The following is a 17128-nucleotide window of genomic DNA, read 5'->3' on the forward strand; positions in this document are numbered from 1 at the left end:
TGAAGGCAGCAGAAGGCAGCAAGGCAGAGGCAGGGAGGCAGGCAGGAAGGTAGCCTGCAGCCCCCCTGCCCTTGCCGACTGCCAGCATTATGTGCCGGCAGCCTCCCTGGCAGCTGACGTGAGCCAATGCCTCCCTCTCCCGAGGTGCCAGGTCAGCCAGCAAACACTGCCTGCGCACGCTGCCCACGCACACCCAGCCTCGGGGGTGTCCTGGTGAACTGGCAGGGAGGAAAACCCTATCCCCATGGAAGGGCCTACCGGGGAGCCACCGTGTGGGGCTCCCCACGAACACAGCCCGTTGGCCAGGCCACCACTGACCCTCCTGGCTCTGCTGCCAAAGGTTTTCAGGCTTCTGACGGCCAGAGGAGGCGGAAGGAAAAACATCCAGCAAACAATTGCAAAAGTCAAGTCTGAGCAAGAAGGAGGGTGTGAGCAGGGGGGTTGCCAAATCCGGTAGTATTCCTTGGAGATGCTGACAACAATGGCAGGAATATTTAATCATGCCTTGCTGAACCCAAAATGGCAGCGAGGCTGGTGGCTCAGGACCTCGAGGAAACAGCAATGTCCTGCAGCCGGAGCGTGAGCTGGGACAAGACTCTGGGCTCGCCCAGTGCTGGTGTCAGCAGCATTTTCTGGGCCATCACCTGGGCTGAGGACAAGGCCAAACACAATAAGCAGTCCTCAGAGTGGTGAAGGGGACCCAGAAGTGATGATAGTCCCCAAACACGATGGTCACAAAAGGCTAGGATGGCGGAGACAAGGACAGCAGCCAACTAGGAGGGGATTTCAAGCTGAAGCTGTGACTGAATTGATCAGGCTCTCCCTCGGGGCTCAAACGTGAACTTGAGGACAAAATGGGTCTCTGCCACCATCTCAAGCTGCCACTGCCACCCCTCTCCCATCACCAGTACAGGGTGGCAAGTGGCTGGAAGCCTGTCCTCTATTAGGGTGCCACCCTATCACCAAGGCCAGGAGGAGGTTTTAGCTCTGAACCATGAGGTGCTGCCTCTTGCCTGATGCTCTTCTGGTGGGGCGCACTTGCTCCTCCCAAAACCTCCCAGGCCACGTTTGCACTAGTCCCAGCAGCCAGCGGATGCCCTCCAGCAGCATCCCACGGTGCCCACTGTGACGCCCCCTCTTCTGCCCCTGCCTGAGACCAGTCAATATAGTTTCCTTTCTGCTTTCCTGAGCCATCTCCTTCCCTCCACAGCTTTACCGCAGCCCTAAAGAGATCATGAGCTCCCCTGGGCTCTCCACGACGCCCAGGCCCACAGCGCTGGGTTCCCGGTGCTGGAGAAAGGGGGCTGGTACCGGTGCGCCGTTGATGAGCCCGCCCAGCCTCGGCAGCCCCGGACCGACGGGTGCCCCCCGCGCCACGGCCCCTTTCCCCCTGCCCCAGCTGGCTCCGGCCGGCGGGACCCCCCCACGGCGGCCGGAGAAACCCTTCCCGGGGGCGGGACGGCCAGAAGACCCGCCCCGTCCCGCCCCGTCGCCTTCTACCCGCCGCGGGGCCGCGCCGCTGGAGAGCGGGTGCCGGTGCGGGGTTGAGCGGAGCGGGGTCTTGGCAGCGGCTGGGACGCGTGTGCCCGCGGGTCATGGACGGACGGGCGGTGCTGATCCACGCACTGCTGGCGGCAGGTACGGACACCCGGGGGGGGTCCCGGGCACGGGCGGTGCGGCCTCGATCCTGAACAACGTGTCCCCCAAGTGAGGGGTCCCAGACACGTGTCGGGGGGTGGTCCGGGCAACGCAGGCGCGGTCCTGGGTGAAGGGTCCCAGCCCTGGGCACTGACAGCGCGGGCACAGCCCGGGTTCCGGGTGAAGGGTCCCGGGCACGAGTGGGGGCGGACAGAAAAATTGGTCCCCTGTCACGCGTGGGGGAGGTCCCGGTCACAGGCTAGGCGGCTCCGGTCCCGGGTGGGACATGTTGTGGGGGGTTCTGGACAGGGTCAGACCGCCCCGTCTGACCGTGCCCCCCTCCCCAAAGTGTGTGCGGCGGCGGCGGGCGGGCTGGATCGGGACGAGCTGCACAACGAGGTCCTGCACAAGGGCGGCGGCGGGGCGCCGGTCCCGGCCACGGCCCCGCTGCTCGGCGGCAGCCAGGAGAAGGAGAGCGGCGGAGCGGCGTCGGGGGACGACCTCAGCGAGCTGCCGAGAGGTACGGGCGGAGGGAGCCGCCGCCCGGGCGCTTGGGATGGCTGGGGGTGGATCGAGGCGGGGGCTCCGATGGGTTCGGGGTAGTGGGGCCGGTGCGGTCCGGCGAGGTGGGCTGGCGGTGGTTGGAGCCGGAGGGGCCAGGCTGGGCTCGGCTCAGCGCCGCGGGTTCGCCGCCAGCAGCTCCGACTCCCGCTCTGGGGGAGTTGCGGGGGACCCCCAGTTGCCGGGTACGGAACGCCCATGGCAGAAGCCCTGAGTGGGGCCAGCCCGTGGAGCACTAGCACAGAGCAAATGGGCTTTGGTAGCTCCTCACCTCATGCCAGGGGCTGTGTCCCTGAAGTCCCTGGCACGGGTGTCCCGAGTTCCCGGGCCCCCTATTCCTTGGCCAGGTGGAAGGCAGAGCCTTTCTGGGCGGCACGGCAGCCCCTGCCCGCAGGTGCACAGCCCAGCCCGTGGGACTGTAGTGCATTCCGGGTGGTGGCCTCGGTTGGGTGGCCGCCGGCAAGGGGATCGCTGTGACTCACCCGCTGCCCACACATGGCTGCTCCTCATGCCTAGGCAGGGTTAGTCAGCCGGCAGTCCCTGCTATGGGGGCGTTGGGGACACTGTTGATTTGTTAGGCTTGCTGGGCACTCATGCTTGGCTCTTTTCCCCCAGCTTGGGACCAGAGACTGTCCTGGGGACTCTCATTAGGGTGGGACAAGGGGCCCATTGCAGGTTGAGGAGCGTGACCTGTACCTGTGCTTTGCACGTGACGTGCTGAGATCAGTAATCTGGCAGCAGGAGGAGCACACTCTACCCTGTACAGTTCACACTCTGTTTTTTGCCATGTTTTTCTTTGCTTCTGGCTGTGCCATCAGACCGTGACAAGGAACTTGCAAAACCAGGCTGACCCCCTTGCATTCAAGGGCACACAGCCCCCGGGAAGCACTGTTATTCCTCCTGCTGGGAGGGAGATGCTCCAGCTTGCTCCTCTGTGCATCCCTGTGAGGAGGGCACCCTGTCCTAGAGCAAGTGATCTGGCAGGCATGGGCTGACCTTTGTCTGTGGGGATGGGGGATATTTGGTTACTGAGGCCTCTTGGAGCACTTTCTTGATATCTTGAGCTGAGCTATGGTCAGAAAAAAATCTGCCTTTTGTGTTGGAGGCACCTTCCTCTGTGCCACAGCCCCCAGGGTATCTGAGCATCCCCTGCCCACCTGGGCTGGACCAGTTTTCCTACCAGCAAGATCTTCCAGATTTTCTGTTTGTTCTAAGGGACGGAGCCCTGGGGAGGAGGAGGAGTGGTGACAGTGGAGGTGGCTTGGCAGGGTCAGCACCACTGTGTGGCCACTGGCTGTGGCTGGGAGATAACCTGCAGGGGAGCGGACAGAGCCCTGCGCCTCACCTGGATCCGGGAGTTTCTCCAAGCTGCAGAATTTCCTGGAGTATCAGTTTTCTCCAGCGTGAATGATGTCGAAATCATGAAATAACTTTGCCAGGTGTGCAACCGGCATGATGCAGCACAAGAGGTGCTCGCTGGGGAGGAGGAGATGGGCTTGGTTACGTCAGGAAGTTTAGGCAGGTTACAACTTGCCAGGTTAGACTTGGCCATCCTCTCCTTCCTGAGTAGCACAGGGCTTAGTTCATATTTCTCTGGGCTCACTGGAGTTACTAAGCGCTGTGGTTCCGGGACAGCCGAAAGGTCCCTCTCGGAGCAGTGAGCACTCTCTAGCATCTCAGCACCTTGCGAGATCAAGCTGGAGGCTGATTTTTGGGCTATCAGCACGTCTTTAAACTATTCAAATAATGTTGCTGGTTTCAGTCTGTCTCCAAGTGAGGAGCTCAGTGCTCCAGTTCCCACCAACCCAGCTGGGAGCTGGCTTTGTGCCAAAAGCCATGGGTCTCTGCACTGCAATTAAATACATACCTTTGTAATTCATGGGAATGCGGCCCTTGCCATCTCTTTGGCTCTGCAAAACCAAAAATTAAGCCAGGCTTGCTCTCTTAATCCTCCTCCGGGTGTGCAAAGTGTCCTTGTATCCATAGGAAGGAGAGTCCATCAGAGCCATGAATAGGGTCTTACAAAAGACTGCACTCATCAGGGGAAAAAAAAGGCCAGATAAAGGGGCAATTAACAGTTTTCTGTGTTCAGTGGAAACTGGTGCATATAATAGCAACATTTGAGATGCATAAAGCTCTGTTTCCCCTCCACCCTGGTTCCTTTCTTTCCTTGAGAATTGTTCTTACGAATCGGAAAGGCCATGATATTTGTGAGAAGCTGAAAAGAGAAAAGGAAAAAGTCCTCTGCTTGGGGCAGATCACGGCACAAAAGGCTGCGGGAGTGCCCAGCGTCTGCTGCTCTGCCTCCTCTTCAGCTGACACGCGGAAATGATCTGACCCGTTTTCTTCTTCCTAAATTGTTTTGCAGTTGCTTTCCTGTCAAAGCCTCAAGGCTTGGTTACTCCCAAGAAGAAAGGGAACGGGAATAAAAGAAGAAAAGGCAAAGGCCTGGGGAAGAAGAGAGACCCGTGCCTGCGGAAGTACAAGGATTTCTGTATTCACGGCGAATGCAAATACATCCGAGAGCTGGGAGCTCCCTCCTGCATGTGAGTTGCTGGCGTGTGCCTGTGCCGGGGGAGCCTTAGTCATGGTTCCTTCAATTCTCCGTGCTGTGCAGAGGAAGAGCAGAGGAGATATTTTTAGTGCATGTCCCCGTCCGTGCTGGGGTGGCTCTGACTTGGCCTCTCCCCTGTGCTTCTTGAGCAATGTCCAACCCCCACCAAAGATTGTCATGGACTTAGACCCAGCGTTCCCTGCCGGTGCAGTGCGCTCTGGCTGAGCTGCTGCCTGAAGAGTCGTGGTGGTGGTGGGGTTTGGAGGGTGGTGAGCAGGGGCTGGGGTCTCGCAGCCAAGGTCTTTTGCGGGTCTGGTTGGCGAGACCCATCCTGGCTCTGTAGCGCTGTGTCCCCTGGCTGCTGCCAGCCTTGGCTGAGAGTCTGGGGCTCCCACGGCTGTGGGGATGTGCTGCTGCAGGCAGGAGAACATCTCTGCCGTGGCACCGGCAGGGAGGACTGGCCTTTGGGGACAGTCTGCCAAAGCCATGTCCAAGCCATCCCTTGGCCCTAATCAAATACAGGGCAGTGCATATCCCGCTCTGCCACCCGCCAGGGTGCAGTTGCAGACCAGAGACGGGACGAGGCAAGCAGAGGAGAAAGGGTTTGCCTGCTGCCGGGGCACCTGGATCCAGCACTGCTACCACAGGAAATACCCAGGGGTGCACATTTGATCCCTGCTGACGTGGGCAGGGGTTGAGCTGGCAGATATATAAGAGGCTTTGTTCTTTGCTATCAATCCTCTGAGCCACCCAGCCCCGTGCCTGAAGCCTGGGGAAGATAATAGCTCCCTGGCTTATAGTGCCCACAAGATCTCATGCCCTGCAATCCGCAGGGATCAGGCTCCGCATAGCTCCTTGAACCGCTTAGTTTCTCTCTGCCTGGAAGCTGTCTCGAAGTTGGGCCCTTGCGCAGGGGGCTCGGGACTGCCAGCAGGAGGACATCTCTGTTGGTGGAGCTGGTGGCCCAGTGTGATGTGGGGTACAGCTCCTGCCTGGGACTGGGACAGCCCCGTGTCCCCTGCCCAGCCTCCTGTCCTCCCCAAATCCCTGGGGCTGGGTGAGGACCTGGGACACAGGCAAGCACCTCTCCATCCAGGTGGCCTATCCCTGGGTGACATCTGCCCAGAGCCATCATGGTTTTTAGGAACAGTAGCTATCTCCCCCGGTCCCCTCTGATAACAACGTCTTGTGTTGGCTGGTTTCACTTGGTTGTAGCTGCTCTCGGTGACTGGCTGCCCATGTCACAGGGTCTCCTGGATCACTTCCTTGGGCTGGTACTTGGGGTGTGGAATGGGGTGAGGATGCTGCTGGGCTGAGTCCTGCACCTCTGCCTTGTGCCCAGCCTTGCTGCTTGTGGCTGGGAGGTGACACTGGCATGTGGCATTGTTGGAAGCTAGGCAGGAGGACTGGGTTGAGACCCCGTCTTGGAGATAAGCTTGAGGGCCAGTGGCGCTGGAAATAGGTAGATATATATATATCTGGCTGCATCAGTGTGCTTTGACTCACAGGAAGGGTTGGCAGCCTCTCAGCTCTGTTGCAGAGCGTTATTTCTGTTATGTGAGTAACCTCCCGAGTCTACAGCGAGGTGGCACCTCTCTGGCTGGCAGGGTGTGCAGGGATGTCCTGCTCCGAGGGGAGGGCTGAGCTCCGGTCCAGCTGCCTTTCTGCTCCCTTGTGTGGGATTTCCCACTTCCAGAGGTGGTCTGGGCAGCCTGGTGATGACTAGGAAGAGCACAGACCCTGTGCCTTCTGCTGGGGAGAGCTCACTATCTCTAGGAGTGTTCGCTTGGTGCTTGGGGCAGGAGAAACTTAATTTACGAGTACCAAGGAGGTGATGGTGACACCAAACCTCCCAGCTCAGGTGAGGGGGACCAGTGGGAATGGGCAGGTTGCTGGCTAAGGCTGAGCAAAGAGGCAGCTACTTTCCACGAAGGTCTGAGGGACTCAATGACTTTCTGTGCTTGGTGACCACCAACCTTTAAGACTTTTTGTCTTGCCCAGATGCCAGCCAGGATATCATGGAGAGAGATGCCACGGTCTCTCCCTGCCTGTGGAGCATCCCCCCAGCGCATACGACCACACCACGGCACTGGCTGTCGTCGCTGTCATCCTGTCCTCCCTGTGTCTCATCATCATCGCAGCCCTGCTGATGCTCAGGTGAGTGCAACAGGGCTGAGCTGTCAGATCCTTGTCCCTGGAAACACCATGTGCAGGGAAGGGTGGCAGGGACTTCATGCTGTGAACATCTCTTTGCTTGGCCTCACAGGTGTCACAAGAGGGGTGTCTACGATGTAGAAAATGAAGAGAAAATCAAGCTGGGCATCACTGTGAATCACTGAAGATGCCGGGTGCTGGTGAGGTGAGCCCCTGGCTGGGCATGGGGCAGCAGTGGGGCTGGTGGGCAGCTGGGGGCTCTGCTTGTTCATGCTGGCTGGGACTGGTGTGTGGGTCCTGTGCCAGGGCCAGGCAGGAGCTGAAGGCAGTTTGGGCCTGGAGAATCAACTCATTGGATTTGGACCAAGAGCCTGGGCTGACCTGTGTGGCCCCAGCCCTCTTTCCTCCCCTTCCTGCTCAAGCCCCTGTCCCTTGACATCCCCAACCACCACCACCTCCTTTCTAACCTTAAGTCCCTGCTTTGCCCCATTGCCGTGTGCTTTGGGGATGTTTCGAAGTGGAGAAGCTGCTTCTGTTTGTTTTCTTTTTCCCACTCATTCTGCTCTCTCTCTGACCCTCTGAGTCACTTCCCTTCCTTAGATATTGCCTATGTGTATATATATCTGCATCCTTTTCACTCCCACTCTGCTTTTCACTTGCAGCAGTGTAATGCCTTGCATGGGGGAAACTTGCTGCCAGCCCCATGCACTATTACTGTGGCTGGGTGGCGCGGTGTGCCCTGCCCCAGGGGTGGCTGTGGCCGGGTGCTGGGAAGCTTGCAGGCTTCCTCTGGTCTGGTCCAAACCCTGACATTAGATGTCTTTTAAAAACAAAATTCTTTGTTCTTTGTGAGGATGAAGTAATGCCTTCAAAGAATTTCTGTAACATTAGTAATAGTGTTGGGGGTGGGATTTTTAGCTGTTTGTAGGAGTTGAATTTTGGGGAGGGTGATTCAGCACAAGGTTTTTCATCGCTGTCCACTCTGTGCTGGGGATTATTGGGGTGGATGTGTCCAGGGGAAATGTGCTGCGGTCCCTGGGAGGGAAGCTTGCTGGTCCTGTGTGGGGAATGCTTACCCATCGCTGCCCCAGCCTCCGGGGTCCAGCCCGGCAGTGGCTGGTGCTGCTGGGGCTTCAGTGGCCACGAGGGTTGTCCTGCTGGGCTGGGTTGAATGGGATGGGATGGGCACCTTGGCCCTGCCACGCAGGAACGGCTCTGTGAGTGGAGTGGCCCAGGGCCCTGTTGTGAGTTCTTCTGGCGCTGTCTTGCAGGGCTTGGCACTAGCACACTTCTACCTCCTGGAAGAGGCGAGAGCCGGGGAGCCAGCGCTGTCTCTGGGAGCCCACAGTGGCAGGAACTTGCTGGAGCAGGAGGACAGAACCAGCCTGGCGCTGGTCGGGCAGCGGCATCACTGCAGGGAACTTCATGGCCACCTCCGGGATGGAGGAGCCTCAGAAGAGGCTCTTCAGCAGCTCTCTGTCCACTGCAGTGCATGCCCAGGAACAAACTGTGATAGGCGAGGAGACCGGGCTCGGGGCTTTCTTAGGCGCAGGAGGGGTGGGAGGGTAACAGCTATTTAACAAGATATTTTTCATTTTAAATTATATATTTATTTTAGATAAACTGTACATAGTATTTATATTTATTGCAGGTCTGGCTCTGCATCCTTCACGTTAAGTCAAGATGACAGGGTCAGACCTCCCTTATTTTTTAAGTGCAATGTCATATTCTAATAAATAACACTTTGTTACAAACGCTGGGGTCGTTAATTTAATGACAGAGGTGGGAAGGGGTCAGACCTCTGAGGAGTTCATGTAGCAACATGCCCTGGCTGGTGGAGTATTGTAGACAGTGGCAGAGATCCTGGGTTTGCTGGGTTGGCTTGTGCTGTCCTTGGGGGGTGGCAGAGCAATGTGGTACAAGGGGCTGGTGGCAGGACCGTCCTGCAGCCAGGCCAGCCCTGTCTGTGCTGCTTTGGAGATCTGCATCTTTGCCAGATGATACCCCGTGAGGGATGTGATGTTTGGGTGTCTGCTCATCAAGCAAAGCTGCCTCTGGTATGAATGAAACTACTCTGGCCGTTGATCAATCCAAATGAGGCTGATTCCCGATTTTTAAGCCAGACAACAAAAAATCAAGTGGTGGACTTGTACCTCCCTTGCAGAGGATTCCAGCAGTTCCTGAGGTGGCTGCAGGCTTCTGGGGCTGCGGCCATTCCAGTGAGCATTGTTTCAGATCGTGGTTTGGGACTGATTCCTGACTTTGCAGTGAAAATAACTCACAAATCGCTTCTTTCCTCTTCCCTGATCTTCCCCAGAGGGAGCTGAGATCAGGGTGAGATGCTGGCTCTACTGGAGAGCCTTGAAGCAGAGAAAATGCTTCACCTCTGCAGGAAACCTGTTTTCCTCCAGTCCCTTTCCCTTCAGCAGATGTCAAACTTCAGTTTTCAAAGGGGAGTGCTAAGCTACTGCTTTCCATTCCTGTTCCTGCACTGCACTGAAGCCAGGCAGTGAGTAGCCTGCAGAGCTTTTTGGCTTAATTTAGCCAAAATTTAGCTCTGGTAAAGTATGAACTAAGCTTCCTGCTCACTGCAGGAGGGGTTGCTTATGAAGTGTTTATGCAGGTTCCTCCCTCTTATGCAGCCAGTATGTTTTGTGGTGCTGTGGGAAGGGAGAACACAGCAATACTTTGGTTTTCCAGTGCTTCCTGAGATAGAAGGGCTAAAGTACATGGCTACAGCAGATGGGAAGCGAGTGGGTGACAACAGGCACCCTCCTGTGTTATCACCCCAACAGCTCAGTGTCCTGAGTCCCAGAGCCAGGGAAACAAGTTACTGACTCTGCTTTGTGCAAACCTGAACCTTAATGCTGTGGGAGTGCCAGTTTAATCAGAGACTCCAAACTCTGGCCTTTTTCAGTGTCTGTTAAGCAAATAATGCCTCCAGCTGCTGTGTGGGAGGCCCTTCAGCTCCAGGTTGCCTGGTTGCATCCCTGCCTTGCTGTGCTGCTGCTGTTTCCCTTCCCAGAGCTGCTCCAGCCATGCCGCCTTTCTGCCTTTCACGGTGGGCAGCTCTGCGTGCCTGGGGCTCTGCGCTACCCTGGCGAGCACTGGGAGCAGCCCCGCTGGAAGGCTTTTCTGCAGACAGCTGGAACTTCTGCCCGGAGCCCAGCTGCCCTCTGCCCTCCCTGCAAGGATGTCTTCTTGTTCACTTCGCTCCTCTGTAGGCCAGCAGCCCATCGGTGGTAACTTAACAGGCCAAGGGATGGGAAACATTTTAGAGACGTAGGGAGTGGGAGGCTGGCTGGGTCTGTGGGCTGGGTCCCTCTGTCCCCCCTGGGCTGGGAAAGGCTGACAGTCCTACAGATGCTCTTGCCCTGGCTAAGGCAGGGATGAAGAACCCCAGGGCAGCTCCCTGGTCCAGCTGTGCTTGTGACCACGAAACAGGAGGTGTCCCACAGCCTCTGTCCTACTTGGGGTGCACACACGCTGCGGGGGGAACCAGGCTGCTCGCCCGACTGCGCCTGCAGGAATGGGGTGCCAGGAAAGCAGTGTTCACCACCGCACCATCCCCCCTGGACGGGAGGGCGCCGCTGTGGCAGCTGGTCAAGCTGAGCACTAGTGGGTCCTGGGGAAGGCAGTGGTGGCCTCCAGCAGCCTGGCCTTCCACCCCCCTCCAGGCACACACCCAGGAACACAAATGCGTCACCAGCCAGTTTGCTGGCTGCCACCGTGTCAAGCCCACTTGCTGCCTCTGTCACTGACTCCATACTGTGACCTCTGGCATCTCCTTTCAGATCCTACTGATGCCTGTGCCTGGCTTGTCTACAGATGACACAACACGTACCCAGCCAATAAACACCATCACCTGGTGTCCATTTGGTGATGGACTCATGACAGTTCGTTTACCTTGATCTCAAAGCACAAAATTAAGGCAACCAAAATGCCAAGGGGTTATAATTCAATCAAACAGTGTTACTTTATTATTTTGCCCGTAAAGCAGCACGTGATAGAGAGAAATAGAGTAGAGAAAAGGAGAAAGGAAAAAGAAAAAGGGAAAGAAAAGAAAAAGGTGTAAATGAGGATTTGATTACCACCAGACGAGTTCCAAAGGCATCCCTCTGGTCCCGTAGAGTCCTGCTGGTCTTGTGTTGTGGTCTGGGATCCTCTGGTGGGAAGAGCTTAACGGTGTCAGTTCTCTCAGTTCCTAATGATGATGTTTCAGGCAAATACTGCACCATCATACGACCATCTTGTGACTCTTACACCTGGGGTGTGTCCCAGCCCCTGACCTGGGCTCACTTAGTTCCGTGGTGGGCAAAGGCCACGTACCTGAAGGAGAGCCCTGCGCCTTCTCAGTCTCTTCTCTTGAGTGAGGGTCAAAGCTAGGAGACCTTCAAAATCCCAGGTGCGGATTTAATTAAAAATTGCAATATATTGCATCTGTCAATTTAATAACTAGTTCTCCCCTGCCTGCCCCAGCACCTTGGCAGCCGTGCGTCAGTGCCTTTTGTCATCACAATGAAGCAGGGTTTGGATGGAGGAGGCAGCAATGCATGAGTCGGCATAAGAGACACCCCAAAGGCGCCCAGATAAAGTGACCGAGCCCTGTGTTTTGGGGGTCAGAAAACAGAGACCTTTGGAAGTGGGCGGTGGCACCCCTGTGCCTGGCTCCATTCAGCTGATTTTCCTCCTGAGCGGGGTTGGTGGCTTTGCCCAGCTCCTCACCCAGCCCCTGAGCCCCAAGCCTGGGATGGGCTTTGCCACAATGAGGCACCTCCCATGGGTTCGTTGCCACCACAGAGAGGTGACACTAATTCCCCTAGTCACCTGGGGACACAGCAAGAGGCCCCACACTGGCACACAGCTGCCCTCGCAGGCAGGGGGTGCAGGCAGTGGGGACTGTCCCCCAGCTCCAGCTCCGCACTGGTGAGTAGCAGTGCCGGGGGGATGGTGGATGGGTGGCTGGAAAGAGCTGGGAAAGTCACTGAAAAGGGCAGCTGTGCTCCGGGAGCAGGTGGCAACAAGAGCTGAGAGTCCCTGAAGGTCAGATCCTGCATTTTTTAATAGGGGTGTTTCAGCAGGTTCCCCCTGCCTGACTCTGTCTGCAGAGTGGCACACCAAACACTTCAGTCTTCGCTGCCTTCGCCCAAAAGGCATCTGATGGCCTCGTAACAATCTCACCCCTTGCCCATCTGGGAAAGCTCCAAAGGAAGCTCTGGGGCTGGAGGAAGCGAAGGGTGTTCATTTGTGGGCAGAGGCTGCCAGGTGCTGTGGCAGCAGGAGACGCAGCACTGCCAGCCCCTCCATGGGGAAACCCCCAGCCTCTCACCACCCTGCCTGGTGAGCACAGCACAGTTTAAACCTCCCTGGGCATTCACAGAGTCACAGAATATCAGGGGTTGGAAGGGACCTGGAAAGCTCCTCCAGTGCAATCCCCCCATGGAGCAGGAACACCCAGATGAGGTTACACAGGAAGGTGTCCAGGCGGGTTGGAATGTCTGCACAGAAGGAGACTCCACAACCTCCCTGGGCAGCCTGGGCCAGGCTCTGCCACCCTCACCAGGAACAAGTTTCTTCTCAAATTTAAGTGGAACCTCCTGTGTTCCAGTTTGCACCCATTGCCCCTTGTCCTGTCACTGGTTGTCACCGAGAAGAGCCTGGCTCCATCCTCCTGGCACTCACCCTTTATATATCTGTAAACATTAATGAGTCCCCCCTCAGTCTCCTCTTGTCCAGCTCCAGAGCCCCAGCTCCCTCAGCCTTTCCTCACACGGGAGATGCTCCACTCCCTGCAGCATCTTGGTGGCTGCGCTGGACTCTCTGCAGCAGTTCCCTGTCCTGCTGGAACTGAGGGGCCACAACTGGACACAATATTCCAGGCGGGTGCTCCAGGACCCGCTCCCGGGGCCGGGCGAGGGTCCCCGCGTCTGTGCTGGCGGGCGGCACAGAGGTGGCTGCCGGGCTCCAAGCCCTGGCAGAGCTGAGGCCGCCAGCGGGGAGGGGTGTGCGCTCCCCCCAGCTGGTACCGCCGGGCTCAGGGGGCTCCCGGAGGTCACCGGGACAGGGACCCCGCGGGACGGGGCAACGGGAACACCCCGTCCCGCACAGCCCGCCCGGCCGCCCTGCGCATGCGCAGTAGGAGGCGGGACCGGCGCTGCCTCAGCGCGCAGGCGCCGTGCGGGGACAAGATGGCGGCGCCCGTGGATCTGGAGCTGAAGAAGGTACGAGCTCCCCCGGGGCGGATCGTGTGTGCTGTCCGTGTCCTCCCGTGTCCCGCAGGGTGTGTGCCCGGTCCCTTCCCGCCCTGCAGCGCGGAGCCGGTTCGGCCCCCGCCGCTCAGCTGTAGCAGCGCAGGGCCGCTGGCTGTCAGGGCCGCCCCTCACGGCCGTTGCTGTCCCGCAGGCCTTCACCGAGCTGCAGGCCAAGGTGATAGACACGCAGCAGAAGGTGAAGCTGGCCGACATCCAGATCGAGCAGCTGAGCAAGACCAAGAAGCACGCCCACCTCACCGACACGGAGGTCATGATGCTGGTGGATGAGACCCGCATGTACGAGGGCGTGGGTAGGATGTGAGTACCGGGGGACACAGGGGTTTGTGTCTGGGGGTTAGCTGCAGGCCGGTAGAAGTGCTTCCATGTGTTGGGTGCCTGTCCAAATGATAACTTTTAAACACTGAACTGTTCATGGGCTTTGTTGTACTAGTCACTATGCAAATACAATGTGTTTTGATTAATTTCCTCAACGCTCTTCTGTTTGACTTCAGCCCCTGATAGGAGACTGTACAAAGTGGTTTCAAATCTGGAGAGTGCTCACTTGGTAAATATCATGCTAGACTTCAGTGTTTCTAATTCAAGAGTAATATGGTTTATCTCTTGTGTCTCTTGAGTTGGGTAATAGAGATGACTCTGCCCAGCTCAGGATGTGGTGTTGTGAAACACTGAATCTGCTCTGACTACTGCTAAAAGGGGTGTTTGTACTGACCTGTTTACCCGCCTTCTCCGTGTTGAAGTGGATGATCACAGAGTCGAGCAGTAAGGCAGGTCAGGCTGCAAGTATCCTGATCCATCAGACCTTGCAATCTTCGGAGTGAGTTGCAAGGAGGCGGCAGGACTGGGAAGCCAGGATGGTGCGTAGTTTGCCCTTTGCTGCGAGTTTTCAGATGAAGTTATACCCAGGCTAGTGGATGTATTCAGCATGATAGTCCTCTTCTTGGCTCCCAGTAGATAAACTTTTCCATGTAGGCAAATGAAATATTTGGTTTCTGTGGGTATACTAGTGACTGCTACCTTAAAAGGAGAGTGATTTTGGTCCCTTGCAAGAGGAGACTGATTTGAGCTGGGCAGCTGTAGGTGTAGTGAACACTTTTGTTTGGAACAGTCAGAAGACACACAGAATGCTTCTTTATAGGGTAGCAGATGTTGTTTTGGCGCTGGCTGAAATGCATTGTCCTGCTTTCTGCTTCTGCCTCCCATTTAGGAGTAAGAGACACTTATTTGTGTCTAAACCATTTACACTTTCTCTGTGTGCAGCAGCCGGAGGAGCAACAGTCTTCTTGGGAATCTTTGTTGGCTCACCTTTCCGTGACCAGCTGGGGTGGCTCAGGCATGGCAGGCAGCTCTCGTTCCTCAGGGGCAGCAGAGGCGCCATCAGAAAAATATTTACATTATGATAATATGTGAACACTGAACTGTTCATGGGCTTTGTTGTACTAGTCACTATGCAAATATAGGTTGAGTGCTCTTCTTCTGAATACTACTCAGTCATTTTTTTAAATTTATTTTTTTTCTGCTGCCTTAGCTTGATAATGATGTTTCTGTGAGCTCTGCCCATTCTTGCCTTGGGGCTGGAGGCTGCCTTGCCAACTGGCAGTAATGCTCTGGTGTGATCTTTGTCACTCCCTAGTGTGGAGAACATGCACCAAGGACGTGAGGCTCTTCCTGAAGCCCACGTCAACCCCTAGTAGAGAATTTATTGCTCAAGTCTGGGCTTTTAGCAAAGCAGGCTAAAGCAGTCCTTGAACAGGAGCTAAAATCCAAGGGCAGTCTGGCATCTTGTGTTCCACTAGAGGCCAAAGGAGGTGGTTGGTTGGTAATGGTTCTTCTGGACATATAAGCCATGTTCTTTGAAGTGGAATTGCAGATTTTGTAATTTTTTGGCTTCATTGGCTTGCACAGACGTGGGAGTTAAGCCACCAAAGGGATACTTATAATGGCTCAATTTCTTTTGCATAATCTAGCAGGCAAATGTTGGAGCTCTAGAGGGTTTCGGTCATCCATAAAGGGTGGAGGTCTGCATCAGTGTTAACTCTGATAATCAGTCTCATCTGACAGCTTGCTTGAATAGCTAAATTCTTTGAAATAAGTTTTGTGCTTCCATTCCTGTGTGTTTCTCTGTGTGTTGTTATTGTGTAGGTATTTTGTTTGTTTGTTTGTGGTTTTTTTCCTCTTTAGCTTTGGTGGTTTGGTGTATGTGCAGGAGACTAGTATGTACACTTCTGTAGGATAAGATACTCCAGGTCTTCATGGAATTTGAAGGCTTGAGGAACTGTGGTGACGTGCTGCATCCTGGGAGGAAGTCTGCCTTGTTCTGTACTTGCTTCTGTATTACTTGGAAAGCAGTTGTGTGGTTTTTGTTCTCTGAACCCGTATCTTGAGCCTCCTTCCTTTCTGAGAGGCTTTCCCTGCACTGCTGGTAAATGCGAAAGTCCCTTTGTAGTTCCTCTATTTGATCTCTTTTTTATTTTTATTTTTTTTAAATATATTGTAGTGTGTATAACATGCAGAGGCCCTTACTAGCCTCCACATGTGGGGCTCAGTTTACTTTTGCTATAGCTATTTTTGGTTTGACAGAAGAAATGTCAGTGCCACATAGTATGAGATGATGGACTGCTGCGTACTGTACATATCCATGAGGCTGGGATATCATCTGAGTGGTGGCGTCTTGCCAAATACATTTCAATTCTGTTACTTCATACTCTTTTGAAAGGCATGTTACGTAGCCTGAGACAACTCCCACTATGCTGGACTTCTGCTTAAGCTATTTGTGAACTGATATCATCATATTTCTTTGAGAACTATGCTAAAAGTTTAAGCTTCAGAATTCTGTCTGAATATTTCAGACCTTTCCCTTTACATTCTTTTAACCCGTAACCTGGACAAGATCCCTATTTACAGACGGAAAATGCCTGGCACTTGTGCTAGGCACAGCGAGGAGGGCACTGCAGTTTTTAATGCCGTGACAAAATACATGGTTAGTTTTGGTTTGATGTTGCTTTATTGTGAGTTTACTTCTACAACGCATAGTAGAACACCCACAAAAATACAAGATAGTAAAAAATCAAGCAAACGATGTAGCACAAATGTATGTTCAGGGTTTTCTGCAAGTATAGTGTGTTATTACAGCTGTCACTATAAAATGACTTTGTGCGAGTATAGTGTTTTATGGGCACAGCTGTAATAACATGATTTTGACCTTTTTTTTTTTTTTTAATAGCGGTTCAGATTTTTGGTGGCTGGACCATCCACAAATGAAATGTTCCTGGGATTTAAACACATTACCACTTTTACTGTGATTCTTGGTTTTGTTTGAAAATGAGACCTCATAAATTTATTGTGAGCTCTTTCCTGAACCCCTGAATCCAGCAAGTGCTACCACACATCCCTCAATACAGCTGCAGTAGCTGCATTTTGACTTTGTGTGTGTGTAAGAGGTTGGTGTTGGATTCTACCAGCACGCATCATTTCAGAACAGAGTGGCTGTACTGTGCTTCCCGCTCGCATTTCAAAAAGCTCACAAAGAACTGAAGGACATGCAAGGCTTAATCTTTATGGTTCAGTTACTAACTATAGGCTGGTCTGTGAAATCCGAGTGGCTTCTCTCTCACCAGTCTCCTTGGGTAAGGCTTTGTGTGGAGCTGGGTGCTGAAGCCCAGCTGCTGAGGAGCTGACAGGTGCTGCAAAACTTAAATAAATGCCACAGACAAGCATGTTGCTCTCAGCCTCTGGTCAGTACAGAGTTCATAAACTTGAAGCTCCTCTATCTAGCTATCGAAACCAGGAAGATTTTATTTTCCGCAGTAAGTCTGGTGTGTCTAGTAAGTACAATCAGGCACTGAACTGTGAAGAAAACAATTTGTGTCCAGCTACTTGACCACTGTTTGTGCTCTGTGTTGAACAAGACAGGGTTGCTGGTAGATGGTGCATGGGGAATCAGAGGCTGTGT

General features: G+C 54.8%; 2 protein-coding genes across 2 annotated transcripts in view; both read left to right on the forward strand.

The window, feature by feature from the left end:
• Positions 1-1513: 1513 nt before the first annotated feature.
• On the forward strand, positions 1514-8655 carry HBEGF (heparin binding EGF like growth factor). The gene is made up of 6 exons (XM_082063290.1): positions 1514-1638; positions 1988-2158; positions 4568-4745; positions 6755-6910; positions 7020-7112; positions 8179-8655. The coding sequence occupies exons 1-5, from the start codon at positions 1596-1598 to the stop codon at positions 7090-7092; spliced, it is 621 nt and encodes a 206-aa protein (XP_081919416.1). The 5' UTR covers positions 1514-1595; the 3' UTR covers positions 7093-7112; positions 8179-8655.
• A 4377-nt stretch (positions 8656-13032) lies between these two features.
• The window catches only part of PFDN1 (prefoldin subunit 1), a 30577-nt gene continuing 26481 nt past the window's right edge, over positions 13033-17128 (forward strand). Inside the window, exons 1-2 of the mRNA XM_082063291.1 lie at positions 13033-13128; positions 13310-13476. Coding sequence (XP_081919417.1) covers positions 13036-13128; positions 13310-13476 — 260 coding nt within the window. The 5' untranslated portion in view covers positions 13033-13035. The remainder of the gene's footprint in view (positions 13129-13309; positions 13477-17128) is intronic.

This window comes from Streptopelia decaocto, assembly GCF_964273445.1.
Source record: "Streptopelia decaocto genome assembly, chromosome: 12".
Lineage (NCBI taxonomy): Eukaryota > Metazoa > Chordata > Aves > Columbiformes > Columbidae > Streptopelia > Streptopelia decaocto.